Source organism: Cyprinodon variegatus, unplaced genomic scaffold (assembly GCF_000732505.1).
Source record: "Cyprinodon variegatus isolate N-32 unplaced genomic scaffold, C_variegatus-1.0 Scaffold165, whole genome shotgun sequence".
In the NCBI taxonomy this organism is placed as follows: domain Eukaryota; kingdom Metazoa; phylum Chordata; class Actinopteri; order Cyprinodontiformes; family Cyprinodontidae; genus Cyprinodon; species Cyprinodon variegatus.
This window is the reverse complement of record NW_015150618.1, coordinates 149,586-165,914: the sequence shown is the minus strand read 5'-3', so window position 1 is coordinate 165,914 and position 16,329 is coordinate 149,586. Positions and strand designations below refer to the sequence as shown.

Below are 16,329 nucleotides of genomic sequence, written 5' to 3'. Positions count from 1 at the left end.
GGATACTATTGTAATAAGGAAAGTGTAGACCATTCATCAAAATAATAAAATAGTGGATCCACAGCAAGCAAGATCCAAACAAGAACTTGTGGGTTAACAGAGGTAGAATGGGTAACTATTGGTCAGGGTTCGGCCTAAAAAATTGTAAGTATTGCAAATTGGAGAACTTCAAAAGAACGCTTTTAATTAATCATGCTTTTCTGCACAGAACTTTCTAAATTCAGTACTTTCCATAAACCAGCCTAAAACGGCAAGATCAGTGGGAAAAACAACTGATCTGTAAAGCTTAAGGCGAAAACTGAAGTCATTCTTTAAGTTGAAGTAATATACGAAATCATTTAGAAAAAAAAAATACATTTATTTAAAAAGCACTGGTACAGTTGAAGCTATATACCAAACATCACACTCAGCAGACCTTCAGCAGTCCTTATCTTTAAGGACAATTTCCGATTAACACTAGTGGCGTGGAGTCTACGAAAAAATTATACTGTAATCACATAACCGGTACGAAACAATTTCATTTTAAAACAAATTAAACAAAGGCTCATGTCACTGAGGTCAATCCAATACAAAGATCATTTCCATTCAACCAGACATGATTTTAAACGTGCGCATCAAGTATAAATGCATAGCTATGTTCAGAGTACAGTACGCTGAAGAACCTGGAGGCCTGTCTACAGTAGCTTTTTTTTTTTTAAATTTGTAAAAAAAATTTAAAAAGCTAACCAAAAAAAAAAAAAAAAAAAAAAAAAAAGCATTTACACAATTTTCTATACAAAATATACAATGGTAAATTGCATCTTCTTTTTTAATCAAATGAAGAATTCACACCAAGTATACCAAAACACCTGCATTCATGCTTCACACTGATTCAGAGAACTATATAAACGACTCGTGCAAACATCCCCAGCTTCCATCAGGCCCTTATACGACAAGTCTCGTAAAGATTAGTGTAAACTGCAGCCCCTGGATAAAAATAAAAAGCCTTTTTAATGACTTGAGAGGCTAATGGATGACTGGGTGAATAAATAGAACCGATAGTTTGTTAACCTGGACCTTTTCAGTAGTGAATGAATGAACTGCACAATTAGATGAACCTTTAACTGGGAACCAGCAGAGCACCAGAGAATCATTCTGCAGCTTAATATACACAATACACAGTAACACCAGTTTCCTTTACATCTCAGATCTGTTATTTTCATTGTAATCTCAGGAACAAAAAGCATGTCTCATTATGAAAATCAGAAAAAAAAAAAAAAAAACTCAGAGGAAAACACTCCTCTAAATCCATGCCAGTGGGTAACATGTGCCCCTCAGTACCCAATCAGCATCAAGTGTGCACTTAGTGCACATTTTCAATGTGAGTATTGACCATAGATATAAAGACTATATTAGGTCTACATCTATGAATCTAACACACCATCAGTGAGTAAACGATCATTTCAGACCAGTGATGTTGATGTTCTCAGTTATCTAAAAAAAGAAATGCGTTAGCTGGAGATCTGTGTTTTTAATTCAACCGCCAGCAAACAGTTGTGACCAGTTTTCCTGAAAGCTGAATATCAGGGAGCCAGAAAAATAAATAGCGTCCAGAGGCCCAGTTGTTAGGTTCAGTTCAGGAGAAAGCAGGCAGCAGAGTGGATGAGGCTTCACCCCCAGTTATGATAGAGATAGAAGCATCCGAACAACAGGTTGGCCGTCAGACTCGTCAGTAGAATCCCAGGCAGGATGAAATATTTCACAATACCTGTGGGGGAAAAAAAAGAAAATGTTATTTACAAATAACATTTTCAACAACAAATATTCACATAAATGATACAGACCTCTACAGTTAAAAAAATACTAATATTTTACATTTGCTGTATTTTTCTATAAAACCCGAATATGAATGAAGTATGATGGGAGATGTGCATTAATGAAGCATGCAGCAATGTGTTTTTGGCCGGTGGGGGCAGTGTGCATAAAGCTCAACAGATCTCAGTAAAAAGCTTTACTGTTTTTCACAAAAACTATTTGTCACCCTAATAGACTGCATGTTTCTCATCATTATCAATGCTTTAATAAGACAAATATTATGATTTTTGCATTTTAATTATATTCATGCTCTTATAGCTTAATTTCCATTGTAAAGGTAAGAAAACAATAAAAAGTGAAAAGAATAAAGGCAGCTAAAAGCAGAGCTTAAAGTTGCATTACAGAAATAATATGCACAGACCATCAAACTAAGGGTTTACTGTAAAACACGAGGCTAGCTGTGAGCCTCCAGATTTATATAGTGAGGAGGAGGAAGTACAACAGCAGCTTACAGACTTATAAAAAAATGGCAACAAACCAAGAAATGTATGAGCGCTCAGCCCCCTCTCCCTGTATTTTTAATTACAGTGACAAACTCGTCACAAAAAAACAAAACTGTGGCATCACTTAGGTGGACATTCCGTTTTCCTCTTAAGTTCTGAATGGGATGATTCCTACATAAACAAGCGATACGGGGACAATTGTGCAAAACAGAGCAGCAGTGAATAGAAGAAGCTGAAAGTCTCACTTTTCTATAAATAATATGCGTTTTTGTTGCAAATGTGCAACAAACACTTGGCGTAAATTGCCGAGATAACGTGCATTCCCCCAGGGCCAGTTATAGCACATTGACTGTGGACCTAGGAACCTTTGGCAAGCTCTTGTGTTATCCTTGACTTCTAAAAGGTTTGTTTGATAATAAAATATTTCCATCATAATTGTGCTTAATATAAAGACTCATTTAATTTTGTCAACATACATCTGTAACATTATTCCTGTTCCTCCTGCTTATAAGTGAAGTGCCTACCTTTTGGGGGAGTGAAGCTCTCAGGAGTTTGTGTCGTTGTGCCAACCTGGCAGGCAGAGGAACCTGAGGAGCTGCTTTGTTTCTCCTCTTCTTCTATCACACTTCCATCTTTCATTAAGGAACTTAAATCTGCAAAGTAATCACATCAAATTACCTAAAAACCACAATCCAAGGCACTTTCACAATGAAGCAAACAACAACGTTACAGAGGCACTTAGGCTTGATGTTTAATGCTGCCATCTAGTGGTGGTGCGCACCTCCTACACCTTTCAGTCCAGATCAACCATAGCTGCTTACCATTTTGACTTTGGAAAGGAGACATGTCTCTGGAGAGGCAGCTGCTGTAAATTGAAGGAGTCGGCTCCATGTAGAACGGAAATGAGGACAAAGGGGGAGAAACCAGCTTTGGATCTGATTCACGAGAAAAAAGGCGGAGCTTCTGGCCAGTGATGTTTAGGCGGGCTGGACTAATGAGAGGACGGCGCTGTCTGGCTGAACCGGAACTGGATGTAACCGACCCGGCCAATGAAGGAGTAGGAGAGGGAACTGGGGATGAGGGACGGCTTCCAGATTTCAAAGAGAAGTAATCTGAAGAAAACCAAAACGGTAAAAAAAAAAATAATAACTCATTCAGAACGTGGTGTGAAACAACCTGATAAAATTATGTTTAATACCTGATGGTGGCGAGTCTTTGTACAGTGAGGCAGGTTTGCTACCACTAAACAGGTAACCAGAACCTGATAAGGAGAAAACACAAAATAAACTGTTCATAAATGAGAGAAACCTGAAAAGTATTTCTATTTGCTTAGAAAGAGAACAACTCTCATCGTGTTTCATCCTGAAAAGATCAACGCAATTTGAGAAAACCTGCATTAACACAATGAACACAGAGCAAAACCTCCACTAAACTGAACTCTGTTTTAAAGCCTTAAATGTTTTCAGTCTGAGGAGTCCCCATCGCCCTTAAAACCTCTATGGTTCAAACATCAACCAGGTTTAGAGGGGCTTTTAAAAGGACATCAGAAGTACAAACATCAAACGTCTACCTTATTCCATTACTTTTTGTCAACATATTGTTTCACTAGCAGAGGTAAATAAAGCTGGACTAAGACATTTAATATTATGTATATCCAAAAACATACATTTTTCAGACCAAAAACTACACAAACGCATATTAAACATTTTAGGCCTGAAATGTGAGCCGCAAAAATGTTCCACATTACTATGCCCTGGATTTTATTATTATTCTTTGGCATAAATGTAAATACAGTTTGTATCATTACATTTAAGTGGAAGGCTATAATCAGCTGGTTCAGCTCTTTCCTTCAGTTTGCTGTTTATTGCAGATTTTATTCAGGTAAATAAAAAAGGTCTTCATTCTGAAAATAAACACTTAGATGTTTGTCTAACTTAAAAAAAGACTATATGCAGCTTTCAAACAGCACAATGTAGATTACCTTTATATTGAAATAACACTGAAAGCTCAAAACCTCCAATTTTAGTTTGCAGCCATTTTTCTTTAGAATGTTGAAATTGTTTTATTAAACTCTAGAGCCATACTTAATTCCACAAGCCATTTAGAGTTTTTTTTAAGCATTTATGGCTTTTTTTTTCTCCATTTCTGCAGACTTAAAATATTTAAATCAAATAACTGACCAGTTGAAGCTTTGAGCCACATTATTGAAATGAATCCATACAAAAAAAACTACATAGAGCATATTCAAATCCAATTTTTCATCTCACACTGGAAAAACGATCTAGAAATAATAAAAAAAAATGTCTTAAATTAAGTGTATTTACCCTTAATTTGAGAAGGTAAAATAGAGTTTGCATATGGAATGAGTATTTTTACTCTTAGAATAAGATATTTAGATAATATGCACTTGAAATAAGAGAATGCAACTGTGTTTTCTTATTTTAAGTGTAAAATGTCTTGTTCCATTGGCAAAATGTCTCTTTTACCTCCTTAATCCAAGAACAAATGCACTTATTTTAAGAAAAAAAAAGACTGATCTAGATTTAGATTTTTTCCAGTGCATGGTTACCTGTCCTGGTGAGGGAGGGAACTGTTCCGAGGCAGAGGGCTCTGCTGAGGCGCCCTGGCAGAGTGGAGGGGGAAGATTTGCGCTCGCGTGGACTGCGCTGGCGGTTTATCAGCTCAGAAATGTTGGGGGGCGGGGCGAGGAAGAACGAGTCTGCCATGTCTGAAGGGTGTAAGGGAGCAGGATGGCTGCTGAAGGGTGGACTTGCAGAGCTGTCTGCAAGGTATCTGCAACACAAAGGCAACGTAATGGTCTACTAGCTGGAAACAAGATCGGAACCAAACGGTGCTGCTACTGAGAAAATATTCTGCGCAGCATCAGTGAGGATATTCAGAGGTATAACAATACTGGATTTATAGTTAGAGATAATTTCCTTGTTAATAATACTGAGAAAAATATATAGCCTAAGGCAAAGAGAGAAAACAATGAAATTCATCTACGGTAAAGTTCCTGCAGAACAAATATATCTGAAAATGGAAACCATTCATTCAGCTTTGGCTTTACAAAAAACAAAAAAACTAAGAAAACACATAAAACAAAGATGGGAACTAATTCAAAAGGTGAGGAAGTAATAAAAAGTCATAGTTGGTAATGAAAAGTTCAACATTCAAAGAGAAAAGAACAGGAGAAACGAGGACAGATGTGACATGTTAGATTAGAAAAAAATACCAGAAGCCGAGGGTTTATTCATTTGTTTATTAAAGTTCACAAGCAGTCCTACAAAAAACTAGAAAAATAAAGCCTGGCATCATGATTATACAGGTATCCAAAGCACTACACACCCATCAGAAGCAACAACATAACAAATGCTTCCAGTGGATGTCGCCATAATACAGATCAAACTTTCAGAAAGTCTACCAGATTTCACAATCTGTTAAAAAACGCATCTATGGGTTCCTTTTCTTCATTTTTTCACCAACACACATTACTGAAACGTTCAAAAATCACAATAACACACAGGAGTATAAATATCAGCTTAGTGAAAGGTGGCAATTAATACTGAAATACCACAAAGTCGATGTTTGTAGATCTCAGTGTAGTTTTAATGTAGTGATTACTATAAATGTTTCAATACAGTGCTTAAGTTTAATGCTTTATTTAGCAAAATCTAACACACAGCTTAGTACACTGATACAGAAATGTACTTAAAATACACAAAGTTAAATACTAAGGTGGTTTGATGAACATCACAGCATGGAAAACATGAGGACTAAACATTACAGACCAAACTTTGGCACAGCATGGAGAACCTGGGCAGGCTGTACTTTTACATAAACAATAATTCAACTTAAACCCTTACAGAGTAATCAGATTTTTATTAACGGAGCCAAATAAGTTTGTTTTAGTCTGGTGGGTTTAAAAAAAAATCAAAATAAACTATATTGCCAATCACATCACTAAATCTATGAATTCAGACACTTCATTGGCACACATAGGTATAGTTTTTGTTTGGCGGTTTGACCTCCATCTTAACCCATGAGGCTTGAATGAATAAAATAAAAGTGATGTTGGCAGTATAGTGTAACTATGTTATGAATTGCATTACGATGCACTTTTAGGAAAAAAAGTTTATATATTTCACTTGGATTTTATGTTAGGCTGTAAGAAACAAAAATACCAAATGTGAAATGGATTTAAATTCAGCACCCTTTACTCAGGTGCCCTTAAATAAAATGCAGTAGAACCAGTCACCTCCTGAAGGCACCTGGATTAAAAGCCCATCTAACCCAGCAGTATAAATACAGCTGTCAGTATTGATTAGAGTTAAGGAGGTTGATGGAAATAAAATGTTAAGGATTATTCTTCCCTTTAATAAATATGAACAGCTTAGTGTTGGTCCATCACATCAAATCCAAGTAAAATACTGTTTGTTGTAAAATGACAACAATTTTTTGAACAAAATAAAAGGGTATGAATACTTCTATAAGGCAAATGTAGCAACAGATTCTGCATTGTCAGTGTACACTTCAGTAAAATTTTTTCAAAGCATCCAAGTTGTATCTGGATAAAAAAAAAGTTAATTCACAGTAATAAATATAGAAAAACTACCTTAGGGGTTGATAAATAATTCAAAATAAACTACTTTAATATAACAATGTTCACAGTCTGTCAATCAATGACAATCCTACCTACTTTAGTTAATACTGCTCTAAAACAATCTGTGCAGTTAGTGAAACATTTAACATAATTTTCATTCAGTGTAAACGATATAAGTAAAGGGATTTGTGTGAATTGGTGTTAAGTTCATGCAAAGTTAGTATTTCTAATGCATCAACAGGTAAAAAATGACAACTAAATGATTTTTAGTATTGAACAAATGTTTCACGTCAAAATACTAAGAGTGAAACATAAACTAAAATGTTAGAGATCACACATAGAATTTTAAGTATATTTTTGTTTATACATCCCCTACATATTAGCCTGTTTAAATCACGAGTCAAATATCTTAGGATGCTCAGACAACACCTCCGCCAACATGACACGGTCTGTTGGCACTTACGTAAAGAACGCAGAAAGCAACACGGTAGCTGCCGCAGCTCTGGAGGCTAAAGCATAAGAAACCCATAAATGTGGGGACAAAAGCTATGTAACCATAACGTGGAGCAAAACAGTCTACATTTCTACAATTTACATGTAATTTTTTAACATAAAGCGTGCAATATTTTTTCCAATTCAGTTACCATTAGTATTAAAATGTTTATGCACAACCCTATACATAGCAAACACTTTCCGTTAATTAAAAGTTTTAAGGTGAAGATCGAGTATCCTTTTAAAGAAATGCTAACACTGCTAACAGCAAAAAGCCAGAGGTTAGATCTGAACACAGAATCTGACAAATAAAAAAGTTCAAAATGAAACCTAATGAAATTACAGACGCTATAGAACAGGGATGTTAAACTGGTTCCAGAAAGGACGGCGTGGCTGCAGGTTTTCTTTCCAACCAAGTAATAGCACACCAGACTCCAGTCATCTCATCAAGTCATCATGTTAAGACTGGACTCACTTGATTGAACCGGGACTGGACTCCTAGCTACAGAGCTGTAGGAAAGTAACCCGGTTTGCCTGAATCAGGCGTTGTCATCATAACCTTTTGCCAACATGCTAGCTTGTGTTTCTTTACATTATAAAAACAAATGGCTATAAGGATTAAGCTAAATGAAAATCCTTTGGAACCATTTCCTGCTCCTAATGTCTTCAATTATCAACTTCAATCACAAAAAGGAGCATTTTTCAGACAGAATTAACAAACCCAAACAAACACTGATAATAAATCACTAATAATTATTTGGTTTTTCACAAAGATTTAGAAATGTTCTTTTTTTGAAGAATTATGTTCTTAGTCTACATTACCAACTAAACTATTACCTAAACACAAGACATCTCATCCAGAAATTATCTTGCCAAATGGAAGGTTAATTCAAACTGTTTCGAGAAGATTTTCTTAAGTATTACGTTTTTTAAGCATGTTTTTATACCCCCACCCCCCCTACTTTTCGTAGTCTAGTGTAGCTTTTCCCCTATAAACAGCACAAGGAACAAACTGACTCTTTGCAGGAAAAACATAAGCATTGTTCACTCTTTAAAGCTGATGCATCATCCACTCGTGATCAAAATGGTTCTTTTTAAACACCCAAACTCTTCTATTGTGCAGCAGCAGATGATTTTAGCAAAAGAGTCCACAACATTTTGCTTACTATTCATGCAATAGGATGAAGGTAGCGTTAATAAATAGATCAGTACATTCAAGAAACATTCAAACACTATTTTTCTAGAAACATAGAGAAGTTAATACTGGATAGGTACGTGATTACAATCGCTCAATACTTCAGCCTGACGTGATTTTTAGAAAGGCATAAAGCTTGGTTAGTCATGTTTTTATATTGATTAATAAACGAGTAAAGAAAAGATTACTCTCACAGAATGAATGTTGAAATGTTTGCCAAACATTTTCTAAGTAGCATACATTATAAATAGAAATGGATGTTTGTCTTTCATCTTACAGGTTATTTGGCCATGATAAAAATCTATGTCTACTTTAAAATATTTTACCCTCCTGTAAAGAATTCACCACTTACATTTTTATAATGTCAGTTATTCTTAAAACAGCATACCAGGGAACAGAGAAAATGGACAGTGGAATGAAAGAAAAGACAAAACTGTAGATTTCCTCAAATAAAAACAGAGTCAGCTCCTGGAATCGATTTATATCAACTTTAAAGACTTATTGTTTTTATATTTATTAAGTGTCATAATTCCCTACATCCTATCACTCTAAATAATATAATATAGCGCCTTTTAATGCAATTCACCCATCCATGCACTAGGGCTACAACTAATGGTCAGTTTTTTTCCCTAATCGATTAATCTGTCAATTTTTTTTTTATTCAAAATTGGATAGAACATTTCCTTAAAGAATATTTTTTACAGAATTTAAACAAGGGGAAACTAAACCTTTTATTGATGAGTTCTGTATATAAAGTATTGACCAAGAAAATGTCTCAACCTTAAATGCAAAAATAAATTATATATATAAAATAACTAGCATAATAACTGCTCTAAGTGGGTTGTAAATGGATGTTCTAGAGTCTCTATACTCCAGTTAACTATTTATAGTTAACTGGACTAATTGATAGCTAAATTAGTTAACATTTTTTCATAATCGATTAATCTTATTCTTTCAGCCCTACCATGCAAATTAAATCATCGATAGTGAGCTGCTTTGTAGCCGTATCAATGTGTCTTGAATGTGCACGATTTAAACTGCCACTGCTGCCAATATTAAATGTCTTTAGGAGCTCAGATGCAGTAAAAGACGGCAAGTGTTGAAAATATTGGATATTTCAAAACAAGCTGGAAAATTTTGGCCCAAAACCAATCGATATGGATACCTCAAATTTGCACTTAAATATTCTCAGTTGAACATTTTTAGAGCTACAGCTAAAGATGACTCTACATATCGATTACTGTGTTGAATATGTTTACAATTACTTTGATAGCAAAAGGTGCTTTATAAGACATTTTTAACCATTTTAAACCAGGTGAAGCTGAAACGGACACTTAAGTATTTCTGGAAATGATGGGTCAAGATTCATTGTTCTGGTTTGTCTCTCTTAAATCCACCAACAGTAAATCTTTTCTTTTCCCTCGAGGCTAATTGTGGGAAAACATTGACTGCAAGATGCACATAATTTCCAAATTAGTATAATTTTAAAAATCAATTTATAGATTTAAGTTTAAATAGCATTTGTTGAAAACGCTGCTCTTAAATCCATCCAGGTTTGAATTTGAAGATGTCTGGTTACTTCATCGCAAGAAATTTTGACAACTCATTCTAACCACCACAAATGTCAGTTCATCATTCTTATAGTGAAAGCTTTTATATGAGGAAAACTGACCGCAGCTAAGTTAGATCTGGTTGCACAAAACACTCAGAGAAGACCACTTTTATACACTCAACATTCAACCACAATGTGAACACAGATTACTGCTCAGATTCTGACCTTCGATATCTGCCTCTTCGCTGGGCCGACGGTTTGTGAGTTGCAGCTGCAGCCGCGAGGCTGATGAGACAGCAGAGGGAGATGCTAGCAAGCTTTACTGTTTCCATCCAGCTCGGACAATCCGCCAAGTAGCTCTCAGCCAGGTAGAGACACAGGACGACAAACCACAGAACAGAGGCCATAGCATCAATTCTTCTCAACCTGGAAAATAAGAAGAAATATATATGTTTTTTGTGAAAAGAAAATATCCTATAATTAGAAAGAACAGTTAAAGATATAGTGTATGCTTACCGCATAGGTCCTGCTAAGAAAATAGCCGTAAGACAAGTCATGAGGCCAACAGACACCATCGCCAGCTGGTTGTCCCTCCCATGCTGCCAGACTAACTTGGCATTTTCGATGGCCTTATCTGGGATGAAATCCAGGAAACCCTGCCACACAGGAAAATCTGTCGTGCTATCATTTTTGGCGGAGGATTCCTTGCTGGATTTTAGCTTTGGAGGAACGACGCCTCCACTTAAGGTCTCTGGCCCATTCTGGGATAGAGGCTGTTCTGGTATTTTATAGACAAACGTAGCAAGGAGGAAAGAACAAATCAGGAAGGCAAGGACCCGTAGCAGTATGACACCGGCAGGTGAGGACTGAGAGTGGGAGCTCTGTGGGAAAGAAAACAGGGCTTTGTTTTTAATCGACGTTATAACACATGATTGGGAGAAAAAAACAAAAAAACAATGTTCTATACCATTTTTCTATGTTTGAATGCAATAGAGCTACGTCTATACTTTACGACATAATTTGATTATAATAATTGATTTAGCGGTTTGTTTTTTTACTGACCTTAACGAACCCGGGGTCTGATTCTCGGGAGCGCCGAAGCTGATGGTTTAGGAGCCTTGAACGAAGCTGGCGGTTTTGATATTTTATATAATATTCTACCGCTGTCTGACAAGGTCTGCATAACTTGTAGGTCTGCTCCAAGTGGTGCTTGTAGGCTTCAATTTCATCATCATAATTGTCCTACAAAAAGTGAAACAAAAGAGATTCAGAATAGATACCTCCTTAAAGATCTGGGGCTTTAAACTAAGTTAAAGAAACAGGGAGCTTACATCATCCCTGGGAACATATGAAGCCAACTGTTTGATTTTTGCAGTCTGGTTATTATTGCACTTCCTGCACAGCAGCATTTGACAGTTTACAAACTGCAGAGTCTTGGGTGTCTCAGATGACGGGAGGCTTCCTGATACTCCATGATTAAGATGCTCCATGTACTGGGCTGGGATGGGTTTGTTGTAATCCCCATTCTTATAAAACAAACAAACAAAAAAACAAACACAGTCATTAAATAAATTTTAAATACCAATATACATCAATATTATTATTAAAACCAAAGTATAAAATTACCTCTTGGAAGCCATTGTATTGGTCACAGTTGGGACAATCCCAACAGTTCCTGTTTCCATAAGGCACCACTGTGTTCTGATTGCAGAACCAGCAGTTTACATTTGCATATGTGGGCTTCTTCCTGCAAGTTAGAAGCAAGTTTATAGTATTTATCAAACATTCTGCTGCATATTCCTCCACAAATCCCAGGAGCAGCATTTAAAAGTATGAATGATTAAAAAAAAAATAAAATATTGATTGTTAGAGGTCACAAACTTGTTAAACGGTACAATTACAAAAAAATGACTGTTTAAGTCTTACCAATCCAGCTTCGTCATTTAAAATGGAAAGCTAAAGAAAAGTGTGGGGATCTTTGAAGTTCTCTAAAGGTGCAGTGATTTTAAAGCAACAGCAATTACTAAGACTGAAGGCTCTTGGCCTTAAAATGTAGAAACTCAGTTGTTTGGTAACATTTCTAGTTGTAAAAGGAAAATCAGTCCTTATATGTTCACTAAAGAAATGCCACCTGTCACTTATTTTAGGATCAACCAATACACCACTCAATGGGGGAAGACTGGCACAGTCTTATCAGTCAATATCGGTTTCGGCCAACTATCAAATCTGCAATAATCTCTATCATGTCGGAAATAATAAAAGTTGTATTGGGACATCCATATAAAAAAAATACAACAATATATATAAGAAATTGTTGGTGAAAAAAGGCTGGATCTGAGAATGTCCAGATAATATTAGGCATTAATTGATGTATTCAAAGGATCAAACAGTTTACTTGAAACCTTTATTATAAAAGAAAACAGTAGGTATTTGTAATAATTAATGTTTTCATTATAAAATCTCAGTCATACAGGACATTGGTGGGAGTTTGCTTATGAGTCCACATTGTCAGTAATAAACTTCGACATTAAAATGCTAATTTGCCCAAACCCCATCATCCTTGTTGTAGCATTTTGCTGAACCACAGTTCATGACATCTCTACAGGAGGGTTTGTTAATACAGCTGATGGCAGCATTAGCACACAGGCTAACGTATGCTAGGAAAAAACTGATAAGATAAACGCGCCAAAATGCACTTCATTTCTTGACCAAGGAATATGTGTTATAAATGTTATGGTGTTTTCTTCTATAAAGGAGAAATGTTACACTCTACATCTAAACTGAAAATATTTTGCTATCCAGGCTAGCAGGCATATGACACTTGTTTAGTTGGGGGGGGGGGGCGGAGCGTTTACCTGGTGGCAATTTTGTAGATCAGCGCTCCGCCTGCTAGAAAGGCCGTAGCTCCGACTCCACCGTACATTAAATGTGGGTAATCAAACAGCAACATGTTAAACGTCTCCATTTTTAAACTCGTATCTGACCGTAGTGACTAAACTGTAGCGAAAAACACGGCGCGAGGACGCACGCGGTAAGCAAACCCTTTTTGTTCACGCCCCTGTATGGGAAGCGGAAGTGCGTAACGCTTGGGCGTTCCATTCAGTTCTTCCTCTTCTTTTTTTTATGGCGATTGGCAAGTAACTTATTGATGTACATTACCGCCATCTACTGGAATGGAGTTTGGGCTGGGATGTTTTATATAAATTATTATATTCAGTTACTTACGTCAAAATATAATCTGCAAAGTTACAAAATTGGTCTTGTTAGTAGTAGTCCTCTTAATAAAAATATAACCAAGTTGGCAGAGGTAAAAACGTTCTCTCAGTGTTAAATGATGGGATTTATTGTGAAGTTAAAAAAGAAAAAAAATCACAAAACAGAACCAATAACTGTATTTTAGTTAAGCATATTAAAATTTACATTTTGCTAATAAGATTACATTTGCAAATATGTAGACTTTGTTCGGAAATTATACGTTTTACCAATTTTTTATTGGCTGTGTTCTTTAGTTTAGAATTTAGGACGACAAAAAAAAAAAAAAAAACCCACACAATTCCGCTTTTTTATTTTTATTTATCAGTGTAACCCTCTAGAAAAAAATTATAAAGAACCCGAAGCCAGTGGTTTCCTCTTACCCATATCCTCCGCTCAGTTCGAGTCGCTTTCCTTTTTTTCCGAGGTACTCTAAATGCATCATGAAAGCCCTTTCCAGTGAGGTTGAGATTAATATTTTTAAATGTTTTACAGAATTGAAGCACCTCTATCGATATTTCATACGTACAAAAAACAGTTTGAAGGAAGTTTGGAGTTTTTCTTTTGTTTGCTTGTTTCTATAATATAAATAAAATCAATAAAAAACAACAAAATTCGAGTCAAATATGGTTCCCTCTAGTGATGCAGGCCAGACAAAGCTAAAGCTTGCAGGCTAAAATCTTAAATTTAACCTCTATATTTTAATCTATTAATAATGTTCCGCAGTACAATAAAGGCATTGAGAATTAGCCTTAGCTAAAATGTTGTAGTGTGTGACATGATTCATGAAACATACTTGTCCCTATCAAATAAACGAATTAAAAAAAAGATTGAAACAACCAATGACAGCAAGTAATGCAAAAACTATTTTTTATTCAAACGTTTTTTACACAATGAAACACTTCATTATGTAGGTTCTAAACGACTCAGTGCTTTACTGCCACTAACTGTAGCAGCTCGAGAATTAGAAAAATAAAAAAATATATAAATAAGGTATAGAAAAATGTAAAGCTTGTATTCAACATGTTTCTGTAAATGCAAAACATATGAGAGAACAGAAAATATTTAGACCGATTAAGCTTTACAAAATATTTACCACCTCAACAGGAAAAAAAGCCTGTAAATTAAATTTTATGTAATTAAGAAAAAAACATAAATGAAATTAGTAACATTTACGTGCTTCAATTCAACCATCAAACAATGAACACCTGAATAAACAGCCTGAAATGGTGAAGCACATGAACTGATTGTCTCTGGTCAGCATGGCTGAAGTCCTTCACTGATCAGGGGAAATAAAACAGCCGCTCCTCCGCCTGCCGGGTGTAGGCGGTGAACTGCGGGTAGCTGCAGGCCACAGAGACGGCGCCTCCCCCCGGGCTCAGCGGCGGGGTCACCCCTCCATAAGGGTACCTGTTGTGAGGAACCAGCACAGGCGGGTGCTGGTGTTGGTACGTCCCGTACACGGAGTGTTGGAAGTGGGGCGGGCAGTAGGAGCTGCTGGGAACTCCTCGGGTGGTTCCGGGGACGATCTGCGGTGCAGGGTACCCGCTGGGATCCGGGATACCCCAGGAGCCGCTGTAAGGCTGGAAGTAGAGCGGCTCTGGATAGTCCCCTGTCAGGTAGTGGAAGCTGGGGGGTCTGTAAGGTCTCCGCACCCTCCTCCGGCGCCGGTAGTTCCCCTTTTCAAACATCTCCTCAAACTCCGGGTCCAGCATCCAGTAGTTCCCCTTTCTGCCCTCTCCGCTGTCCCTGGGGACCTTGATGAAACAGTCATTGAGAGACAGATTGTGCCGTATGCTATTTTGCCATCCTTTCTTGTTCTTCTCATAGTAGGGAAACTTTGATATGATATAATTATAAATCCCGCTCAGCGTCTCCTTCTTCTCGTGGCTGTCTTTGATGGCCATGGCAATCAGAGCCACGTAGGAATAAGGTGGTTTCTGCAGCTGGTCGGTCCCCTCCTCAGGCTTCTGGGAGCCTGTTCCAGGAGAACAGGAGCTGGGATCCAGAGGCTGCATTCCCTGCTCTGCATCCATGGTTCAGGTGGATCAGCCGGCTGTGCGCCTCTCTGCTGGAAGTGGAATGTCTGAATGGCGCAAATGTGCCAGGTGCATTCACCCCACCCACAGGTTCAAAATAAATGTAACAAGCGCCTTCTTTCATCTGGTAGGTTCCCACGCTGTTTACACCTTAATGTATGAGGCTAAGCAGAGGGTTTTTGGTTGAAGAGTGAAATCTTGAAAGAGAGATTTTTTTCCCATGGTAAAATCTGACTACAGGTGGGCAGGGATGGTTCTTTTGATCTCAACTATTAAAAAAAAATGCTGTTGCATCAATAATTTCTTGTTCTAAATATATGAGCACCATATATATATATATATATATATATATATATATATATATATATATATATATATATATATATATATATATATATATTCACACACGTTTTGTTGCCTTTCAGTAGTTAAAAAAATAACTTCTATTAGAAAGACTGTTATATGAAAAATTTGTGACATTTATAGAAGTCAAGGATAACGTACACATTAGGGATCGGTTGTAATGGAAACAAGAGCTTGCCAAAGGTTCCTAGGTCCACACTCAATGTGTGATAACTGGCCCTGGGGGAATGCACGTTATCTCGGCAATTTATGTAATGCCAAGTGTTTGTTGCACATTTGCAACAAAAACGCAGATTATTTATAGAAAAGTGAGACTTTCAGCTTCTTCTATTCACTGCTGCTCTGTTTTGCACAATTGCCCCCGTATATATATATATTTAAAACAATTAATCCTACTAATCGTGATTAATCGATTATTGCTCTTATTGATTAATCGTTAACGATAGCTTAGAGACTCTTGTGTCTTTACCTGACAGAGCAGCCCACTTACATCAGCAGTTAAACCAACATAAAAAAAAAAAGAATTTTTATTTTTT

At 36.6% G+C, this 16,329-nt stretch overlaps 2 protein-coding genes across 2 annotated transcripts; both read right to left on the bottom strand.

Annotated features, from left to right (window-relative positions):
* Positions 1–746: 746 nt before the first annotated feature.
* On the bottom strand, positions 747–13,203 carry tmem201 (transmembrane protein 201). Its single transcript, XM_015378163.1, has 11 exons — positions 12,995–13,203; positions 11,766–11,886; positions 11,471–11,665; positions 11,202–11,381; positions 10,656–11,020; positions 10,365–10,565; positions 4,867–5,090; positions 3,496–3,558; positions 3,119–3,409; positions 2,822–2,950; positions 747–1,747 (listed from the first exon to the last, which is right to left on the bottom strand). The coding sequence occupies exons 1-11, from the start codon at positions 13,102–13,104 to the stop codon at positions 1,650–1,652; spliced, it is 1,977 nt and encodes a 658-aa protein (XP_015233649.1). The 5' UTR covers positions 13,105–13,203; the 3' UTR covers positions 747–1,649.
* A 1,107-nt stretch (positions 13,204–14,310) lies between these two features.
* LOC107086888 (forkhead box protein L2-like) lies at positions 14,311–15,471 on the bottom strand. The gene has a single exon (XM_015378126.1). It carries the CDS (start codon positions 15,425–15,427, stop codon positions 14,675–14,677), a length of 753 nt encoding a protein of 250 aa, XP_015233612.1. The 5' UTR covers positions 15,428–15,471; the 3' UTR covers positions 14,311–14,674.
* Positions 15,472–16,329: the final 858 nt, after the last annotated feature.

Bases quoted from the DNA above. Each gene is read 5' to 3' on its own strand.
- LOC107086888 (XM_015378126.1), bottom strand. From the start codon at position 15,427: ATGGATGCAGAGCAGGGAATGCAGCCTCTGGATCCCAGCTCCTGTTCT.
- tmem201 (XM_015378163.1), bottom strand. From the start codon at position 13,104: ATGGAGACGTTTAACATGTTGCTGTTTGATTACCCACATTTAATGTAC. The intron at 10,566-10,655 runs GTAAGCATACAC...CTTATTTTCCAG, and splicing joins TTCTTAGCAGGACCTATGCG to GTTGAGAAGAATTGATGCTA. The intron at 5,091-10,364 runs GTCAGAATCTGA...TTTGTGTTGCAG, and splicing joins CGAAGAGGCAGATATCGAAG to ATACCTTGCAGACAGCTCTG.